General features: G+C 39.4%; 1 protein-coding gene across 2 annotated transcripts; it reads left to right on the forward strand.

Moving 5' to 3' along the window:
- Positions 1–303: 303 nt before the first annotated feature.
- Positions 304–4,676, forward strand: MC5R (melanocortin 5 receptor). 2 transcript variants are annotated; one of them, XM_005241276.3, is made up of 2 exons: positions 304–563; positions 1,365–4,676. In XM_005241276.3, the coding sequence occupies exon 2, from the start codon at positions 1,447–1,449 to the stop codon at positions 2,422–2,424; it is 978 nt and encodes a 325-aa protein (XP_005241333.2). In that variant the 5' UTR covers positions 304–563; positions 1,365–1,446; the 3' UTR covers positions 2,425–4,676. The 2 variants fall into 2 exon arrangements, with proteins under 2 accessions (XP_005241333.2, XP_055656509.1); XM_055800534.1 differs by lacking the exon at positions 304–563 and having other exon boundaries at positions 1,460–1,590; positions 1,677–4,676.
- The last annotated feature ends 4,788 nt before the right edge of the window (positions 4,677–9,464 follow it).

Raw genomic sequence — 9,464 nt, forward strand, 5'->3', positions numbered from 1 at the left:
TCTAACAGTGATAAGGCTCCCACTTCAATAACAGTCTTCTGCTCTTATCTCTTTTGGAGTACTATTGCAGTATGAACTTATTGTCTGTGAGTATTAGCCACAGCACAGAAAACAAGAAAGAAATGTGTTTGGAAAGGAGCATGCCTAGTGCTTAATACTATAAAAAGCTCATAATGAATTTTAGATCAGAAACACTGTTCCGTTAGAAAGACAAAAGCAGACCACTAGATGGTGGTAAAAACCCAAGCCTTTGCTAACAAAACCTGTGAAAAGAGAAGTTCAGAGGGGCAAAGAAGGGGAGGAGGAGCTACAGTTTGGGTACTGAAGTCATTATTGCTTGGAGTCTATAAAAAGGCAGTTGCACAGTAAGTAATTTATATATGGTCAGCCTTGACTCTACGGATTTACTCATTCCTTTTTCTCTGTTTTTGTCACCTCTTCCTACCAAGGAATCCCGAGCCCCAGATGTCAGGTGAGGAGGGGGCTGAAACTTCTGCTCTGTGGAGGAAAGGTTGCAGGCGATGAAGAGCAAGAGCAGCTGAAGGAACAGCTCTGGTAAATAGGTACAGTTAATTCTTGATTACAAATAAAAGGTTACTTTTAAAAACTGAGCATTAACTTGATATGCTTTGAATTTTATTTGCAACTGTCAGCTTTAAGTGTTCCCCTTGTTAAGAATCTGATGGCTTACAGCTTTGCCCTGAACATTGCAAAAGTGCACTGAATAAAATATGATCTGAAATAGAGAACTTTTATTTTTTAATTACAGAATTCCACCCATACCAATTCTTAATTCATAACCTTAGTGTACCCTGAAATGTATGGATTTGTCTTCATTATGTCAGCATGTTAGTATTGCACAGGTAAACTGTTTATAACACAGTTCATGTGAACTTAAGAAGGACAAAGGTCAGGAAAGCATTTAAATCTTTTCCTGAAAATGTTCAATTCTTAAATGTGGCAATAATTTAAACTTTGGTATGTTGTATTCCAGTGAGCAGGTTCTGCTGAACCTAATACTATATCTTCCTGCATTTCTGGGGTCTGAGAATTGAGACTTTGAAAACTGTTTGTTGTTTGGTGTTCAGCAGAATTTCCAGGACATTGTGCTCACTTCTGCAGGACAGAATAGAATAAACAAAACTATGAATGAAGAGTGCATGAATCTCTTTGCTATCTATCCTTACTGTGAAATTAAACCACAAATTAACAAAGCTCTGAGCCAATCAGAGACTAATTTAGAATCAGTAGAGGAATTTGGCATGGAAGAAATGGGATGTGTACAAGCCAAATTAAATAGAAATGGGTGATATTTGTTTTGTCAACTTCTGCCTGTTCTCGTCATGCTATATTTTTTTTGGCAGGGTCTTATGCCTTTTGGAAAATGCATTTATCACACTCCTTGGCAAGTCCCTCAGAAAGAACAGAACGTGTTTGCTTCCAGAGATGAACACGTCCTCTCAGCTGTATCTTTCTGAACTAAACCCGAGTGCCTCTGGTAGCAACTTTACTGTGCCTACTGTCAAGAGCAAGTCATCGCCATGTGAGCAAGTGGTCATTGCAGCTGAGGTGTTCCTAACTCTGGGCATTGTAAGCCTCCTTGAAAATATCTTAGTTATATGTGCAATAGTTAAGAACAAGAACTTGCATTCACCCATGTATTTTTTTGTTTGCAGTTTAGCAGTGGCTGACATGCTGGTTAGTGTGTCCAATGCTTGGGAGACCATAACGATATACTTAATAAACAATAGACACATAATTATAGAAGATACCTTTGTTCGTCATATAGACAATGTCTTTGATTCAATGATCTGCATATCTGTGGTGGCTTCCATGTGCAGTTTGCTGGCTATAGCAGTAGACAGGTATATCACTATCTTCTATGCCCTACGTTATCACAACATCATGACAGTGAAAAGATCAGGGCTTATTATTGCATGCATCTGGACCTTTTGTACGGGCTGTGGCATTATCTTCATTCTTTATTATGAATCAACTTACGTGATCATTTGTCTCATCACCATGTTTTTTACCATGTTGATCCTCATGGTCTCACTGTACATCCATATGTTCCTCCTGGCTCGTACTCATGTGAAGAAAATAGCTGCTTTGCCTGGGTACAACTCTGTCCGTCAAAGAACCAGCATGAAAGGAGCCATCACTCTGACTATGCTTCTTGGCATCTTCATTGTTTGCTGGGCTCCATTCTTCCTTCATCTCATCCTGATGATCTCCTGCCCTCAAAACCTGTACTGCGTCTGCTTCATGTCTCATTTCAACATGTACCTCATTCTCATTATGTGCAACTCAGTGATTGATCCCTTGATCTATGCCTTTCGTAGCCAGGAAATGAGGAAAACCTTCAAAGAGATAATTTGTTGCTATAGCCTGAGAATGGTCTGTGGGTTATCCAACAAGTATTAAGAAAACAAAACCAAACCAGGGAAGTGAATGGAAATGCAACATCTTGCCACATCTTGTTATTCTGCTGAAATGCCTATAGAACAACTTTCTCCGTTTAGCTGTCATGATTTCTGCAGCCATCAGAAACCATTTTTAATATGTTATTTTGCCTTTCTTTCCCTCCACACACCTCTCTCACAGTGGTAGTAGGTGTTGCTCCATGCATTTGTATTACAGGGAGAAACAATATTTTGAATCTCATTTAACCTACTGAAGAATGGATCTTACGAGAGGATTATACAGGGAAAGCCTTATTTTGCTTTCTGCTAAATGCAATGTGTGACCTGCCATGCAAATGAGCCCATCAGCCTCTCAGTGTGTATTTCTCTTTATAATCTTTGTCTCTCTAGATAAAGCATGGATTATTTTGATGCCCAGAATTAACAGGTTTTTTTGCTATTTCCTTCTGAAGACATAAAATCAGAGAAGTAGCTCCAGTTATGAGGGTTCACATACCTCGCTCAACAGTCATAACCAAAATATGCACATATCAGCAGTCTCGTATTCCAGTCATAACTGTTACTGTCATGTGTTACGTAAGAGGACAGTGTTACCACGAGATTTTCCAGGTTGGATACGGTACTTTGTAGTATCTCACTGTATGTGTTCTTGTCGCTGTGGGCTAAGATGTACCATAGGTGGATTTTCAGGCTGAATATGAAGACTGAGCTGAATCTAGTTTGTCTAGTTTTTTTATTCCCCAGGCTAGGGAAGTGAAAGGTACATTGCCTCTAGATGGTCATGTCACATTTTGTGGTGATGGAAAGACTAGGTGAGTGGCTGCCTTTATGTAGACATTAGAAAAGTGTTTCAGCTAGAAGTAGCTTTTGTTACTGAAGAAAGCTGCGCTGTAGATTGCGTCTTTCAAGCTGGGAGAGCAAAACAAGTTCGATGGTCAGAAGGCATAGCAGGCAATAGCAAAACAGGGATTTCAAAACCTCAGGCACATGTAGCAATAACAGAGTCCTGACTTTTGTTCCCCAAACAAATAATTTTTGTCTTTATTGAGAGGATTCTGAGGTGAAACCCCCATGCCTTCTGTGTGGATAATTCACATCTAATCATGCTCTTATAAACATGCTGCTCTGCAACAGCTGTGTAATGTACAAGATACTGGATTTATCACAGATAAGGAAGTGCAACTGTGGCATTGATTTCTTGATGCTAATCGATGGTACATATCTTGCACTACGATATAAGCTAAGAAAATATTTCAAGGTACCCTACTGACTAGATATCAGAAAATAGCTTGGAAAGATGAATTATTTCTTCCAAAAAGCTGAAAGAATAGCCCTTATTATACTTGGTTTAGGCATGCTCTAAAACTGTTGTTGTCAATAGAAGGACTATGATTGATTCTATGGGCCTTAGGCTATACCTTCAAGGTGGAAGTCCTGATTAGGTGTTACGAAAGTTTTTTATCATAACAGTGGTTAAACATGGGGACATGCGCCCAACACTTGTGCAATCTCCATCCTTGGAGATATTCAGAACTTGGCTGGACACAGCCCTGAACAATCTGCTGTAAGCTGACTCAAACTTTGAAGGTGGCTCTGCTTTGGGTGATTGGGAATGGATGGCATCCAAAGGTCCCTTCCAGCCAAAGTTATTCTGTGATCTCATGAAACGGTTTGTATATTATGATAAAGCTATCATTTTTTCCCCTCCTAATTTAATCTGTTTTATAAGAAGAATTGTAAAATATTCTCATCCACACATTTAGAAAGATAGCATACATGAGTGGGAATTTTATTCTCAGTGGAGACACCATATTAAGTTGACTGTAAATATAATGGTTATATCAGTGCACTAAGTGCTGGAATCTTCCTTCAGCTGTATTTGAAAATGTGATTTCAGAGGTATTTGTGGTCAGTAGTGAGAATCTTGCCTTGTTTCAGTCCACCTCTTAACCCTATCTATAAATAGCAGCTAAGAATGGGCTCTTGCTGCTATGAATATTAATAGCAAAAGGAGACAGTTCAACTGCATAGTGAAAAGCACCAGCTGATTTTGTAAATAATTCATTAAATCTTCACTATGTATTGCAAATAAGACAGTCTTGTACATAATTGTAAATCAACAAAGAGGAAGCCAAAACTGTAATAGCTTTGGGTATTTTCTTGAATTGTACATTACTTTCTTGTTGGAATTTTATTTGGTGTATAAACACAGACATATGAAGAAACTATTAAACTGGATTGCTGGAAAACCCACTATTATTTGTTATTAATTGTAATGTGTCTACTAACTTTATAGATTATTGACAGAGGGAATATTACATTACAGGCTTTCACTTCTCAATTTAAACAGATGCCTTATTAAGAAACACATTCCGAGAGTTACAGATTAATACAATGTATTTACATTCATACCTGTGGTCCTCTAGGTGTCAGCACGACATCCTCAGTATAAGTCTTACAGGTGGGGGAGCTAAAACAGTTTAAGGGGGAAATGAAAGTATTTTCAAGAACAGGCTAGAAAAGTTCCTGCAAAAAACATGCTGTTCACACTACAGGAATAAACATAAAATACATGCCTCTGTGGGGCTATGACATGTTTAGCTGCAGAATAAAACCACAATTTAGCATGCTTTCATTTCTGTCAGAGTTTGGAAAACACTATGTATTCTGATAGATTGGGACAAGCAAGCATTGTCTGTGTATGTATGTGTATGACTGTCAAAGGAGAGTCATGAAAAAATTAGCTGCTAGGCTGTCATTGCACCACGTCCCCACAGCTAATGATACTACTCTTGCTTATATAGCCAGTCATTTACAGTTTATTATCAGTCATTGGAAAGAGACTTAAATCACACTATTTCTGTCCCAGAGCTCCGAACTCAACTTCTATGGCCCAGTGCTACTTTGATGACTGAACACTTCACTGCTTCTAACTTGTGTGTCACTATTTTAAAGTTTTTAATATAAAATTATTCTGAACTCACTCCTGTTTCAGGTGGGGTCAACTTCTATAAACTCATCCGCATTTTAAGTAGATTAGTAGGAGCAGGGAGAATATTAAATAAACCCCAACCAATCCAGCATTTCTAGCTGCATCAGAACCTCACCTAGCAAAGCAGAAGACTGGATTCTTTAATCTATAATAATGCAAAGGGTGGTTGATGGTAGGCAAGTTGCTCTGCTTCCATATTACACTGAAGTACTTCATATGTTGCTCTAAGTTTTGCTTGCTTTAGTAGATTGAAGTAAAAGGTTGGCTTTTGCAAATGATGGCATTGCCTGGATAATTCTCTACCCAGCATACTCCTATACTAGCATTAGGAAAAACTGAATCTTTTTTCCAGGCCAAGGCCACAGTAAAATACTTGCAAATACTAGTTTTCCAGCAGCATTAGCATCTCCTTTAACACAAAACAGTAATAACTGAATGGAACAAAGAGACAGTATGTATGATCCTGGGCTTTATGATCCTGCTTCCCAAATGGGCACAGTCTGTCACAAAGGGCTCTAACTACTGAGTACTACTACCTGCGGACCCGGGCTGCAAGCGAGGGGTGATTGCTTTCAGCTCTACAACCTATAGGCCTGCACCATCTGTGCCACCAGTGTCTCACTGCCTTTTCAGAATGGGTTGCACGTTCCCACTTCTTAGTCTTTTGCTCTTAGAAAACCTTCTCTGAGTGGTGCTCTGGAGTTTTTAGTTGTGTTTTTCAGGAAAATATGCAAAATAAGTGCAGAAACCACAGGAATTTTCTGAGCACACAGACTTTAAGAAGGCAGAAAAGGTTTATACATCATTGGGGAAGCAACCAGCTCCCTCACACAGTCTGGTCTCTGAAATCTCAAAGGACTCTGTTCTGTCTCCAAAGTCTTGTTGGAGATTCTGCCTCTCCTTCAGTGAATCCTCCTCTTTGCTGCTGAGCTTCTTGTACAGAAGACCAGCTCATGGTGACCACTGCTGTGTTCAGGGATTGTAACTGACAGTTCCAGACTTCAGCTGTGTTCATTTGCATGCACAGTGCCCCTTCTGTTTGGCAGGGTGGGTGAATAAAGTATGGGAACATGGATGTGGAAATGGGGATCCCCACATCAGGGACAGAGTCATGCAGGCTGCGGCAGAGCTGCCTGTGTAAGTTCCATGCTAGGTTATCTCCACGTCCTTGTTTTCTAATCTTATCATGTGTTACATCCTGAGCTGTGTGCATCTCGGATACAGCTCGTTATTCATACAGGACAGAAAAGGAGAATCTGCGGTATGTATATGTGTGTCTATACTTACATACATGCCTACATGTGTATGAGTTCTTACAAATACAGAGTACAATCGCAAATGACATCTGCATATGAAATGTATATGAGAAGGTATAGTTTCTCTTTCTGCAACCGTTCTGTTCTTTGTCATCCAATTATTTTTTATACTACTTTCCAGTTTGCAGCTTTTTTCTCACATATTTCCTCAACCTGTGAATGAACTGGCAACAGTCTAAATCTCAAGCAGAAAAGAACCCTCAAATCCTTTTTGCATCCTGAGCTTTTGAAAATTATAGTGAATCAGTGTGACAGAACAAAGAGTTCTCCTAGCACCTGTCACACTAAACATCTAGTAAAATCTGGATTCTTATGGTCCTTAAGCACTATCCCTAGAACAGTTTCTTCTTGAGCTGCTTGCATAAAAACCCGTAAGAATGTGCACTGAGCACTGAGAGTGAAGGGTTTCCACCAAAACAGAGAGCAGCTGTTTAGGGGAATTATACAAAATTCGGACTGTATATGGTAATCGTCTGGAATGCCCTTACAAGGTACCGTTTAGGGACTTCTTGGGCAGGAGGTTGTATTTAAAGCTTTGTGACTGATAGCTCTCAATGAATGTTTCTTATACGAATTTACCTAATCACTTTTGGATCTCTTTATACTCATCTGCAATGTCGATTGCAATAAATTCTACAGTTTAGATATGCTGTGTGGAAAAATGTTGGTTTTGTGTTTTTTTTCTCTCATAAAACATCTGCTTGGAAATTTTCTTCAAGGCCTCCAAGTCCTTACATTGTAAAGAAGATAAATAACTGGTCCCCTTCCACTTTCCCTGTGCCATTCATTTTCCTACTCGCCTATATACCCTTATAAAGTTTCTCTTTTCCCACCAAGCATCCTAGCATATTTAATCTCTGCTGATATTTTCATACCTTGTTGTCCTTACTTTGTTTTCCTAGATCTCCTATATTCTTTCTGACTCAGGGAGGACAAGGTAAGCATAGAATAATCCAGATATAGGTGAAAACTAAATTTCCACAGTACCAGATGCTGCTGCATGTTTTGCTCTCTATTCTTTTCATACATATGTGACAACATACTTCCATTTAGTACAGCTTGATCCATAATTTGAAAAAAATCAAGATCTCTAGAAGAATTCCCTAACTGCAAATGCTCATAGGAACACATACTCTCTGTTCCCTAAATAGGCTTACATTTTCAATGGTGAGGGCTTTGGTCATACGCCAGCATGTAAAACATGCCAAAAATACGATGCTTAGGAGTGTTTCTGTGTTTCCAGGTCCAAGTACATGCCTTGACCATGTCCCAGCTCTGTAGCAGAACTCATCTGATGGACACAGCTTCCATTTGCCTACCTCTGATGTGAGGGAAGCCTGGCCACAGAGGCTGGAAGGGCCTTGCCATGTGTCCCAGTCATACTCTGGGTGGCTGAGGATCAGGGACCCCAAGTTCAGACACAAACTTCTCCCAGAAGCCCATCACTTCTTTGAGAGGGTTAGTAAGAATGTCATTTGCACAGCTACCTCCAGATGGGGATTTGTCACTTCTCTTCTTTCAATTATACCTGATTAAACCACGGCAGGACTTGGAACTATAAGCTTTGTATGCTGGCTCAAGACGATTTTCAAAGGCATCAAATGAATATTTTTGATGCCTTGTTGCATAAATGCCCTAATTAACAGCAACAAAACAAAACACATACCCACAAAGAAAATGGGATTAATTTTTCTCTGTAGTTTGCCAGTTTTTAACAAGACACCATTACTTTTGGCAAGCAGTAAGTGGTATTGCCCATGAATTACCTTTTTCACTGTCTTTTGTGTCTTGCACCAAAACTCTGTGCCTACTTCAACTACCCTGAAAAAATGACCCTACGAATACCTATCATTTTTGTATTATGCCTTTTGTTTGTCATAGCTTTGCTCTGAACTGCTGTCTGGAAAGCTTTGCATGGGTTTTGTGTAAAGACCTAAATCCCTGAATTCCTATATCCCAGCGGTTCATAGTGCTGGGATGGATTTACATAGACCTTACTATTATTTCCGCTTCACAGGTTCCTTGTGCTTTTTAAAGTCAGGGGAATCTGTCCAGGATACTTTCCTTTTGAAAGGTAGTAGAAAACACTCCTATACATTAACATTGTCTTAAAGCTATAGCAGTATAATTATTAGTTGTGCCAACATTGACCTGAGCTCAGAGATAACATCGCTGAAACCAAAAGTAGTTTTTTTTCGCAAAAGTTTTTTCTAGAGGATGTAAAGAGTCTTGGCTATAACAAGGAGAGGAAATTCCCGCTCTCTGCATGTAGAGTGGTAGATCAGTGGTGGAGCTTGAGGATGAAATCTGTTTTAAGTTCACACTTCACTCTTACAGAGGGTGAAGATGAATTGCCTTTTCCTGCTGTGAGGGCTGGGCTGTATTAAAAAATGTCCTAGTAGACAAACTGGTGCCAAATTCAGTTTTAGAAAGAGTCAGTGAGTGCTGGAAACTTGACTGAAAGTCTGTGTGAAAGACCCTCACCAGGTGTGACTGAAATCCATTCCACTGAAGTGACTTGTAAGACATATTCTCACCACAAAGACATATAGTAGGAATTCAGGATGTGGTAGCTCGCTAGCTTCTTCCTCCTTAGAAAGGAAAATAACACTATTTTAAAACATTAGTGGAAAATCAGTTTTTCAGCAAATACAGTTATTTATTTCTCATGTTTCTCATACCAAGAACCTCTTAGCTGTCCATAGCGGGCCCCTGGGATCCAGTGCTCTGAGT

The sequence above is a fragment of the Falco peregrinus genome, chromosome 3 (genome assembly GCF_023634155.1).
Source record: "Falco peregrinus isolate bFalPer1 chromosome 3, bFalPer1.pri, whole genome shotgun sequence".
NCBI classification, from domain to species: domain Eukaryota; kingdom Metazoa; phylum Chordata; class Aves; order Falconiformes; family Falconidae; genus Falco; species Falco peregrinus.

Excerpts from the sequence above, each read along its gene's own strand:
- MC5R (XM_005241276.3), top strand. The coding sequence starts at position 1,447 with ATGAACACGTCCTCTCAGCTGTATCTTTCTGAACTAAACCCGAGTGCC.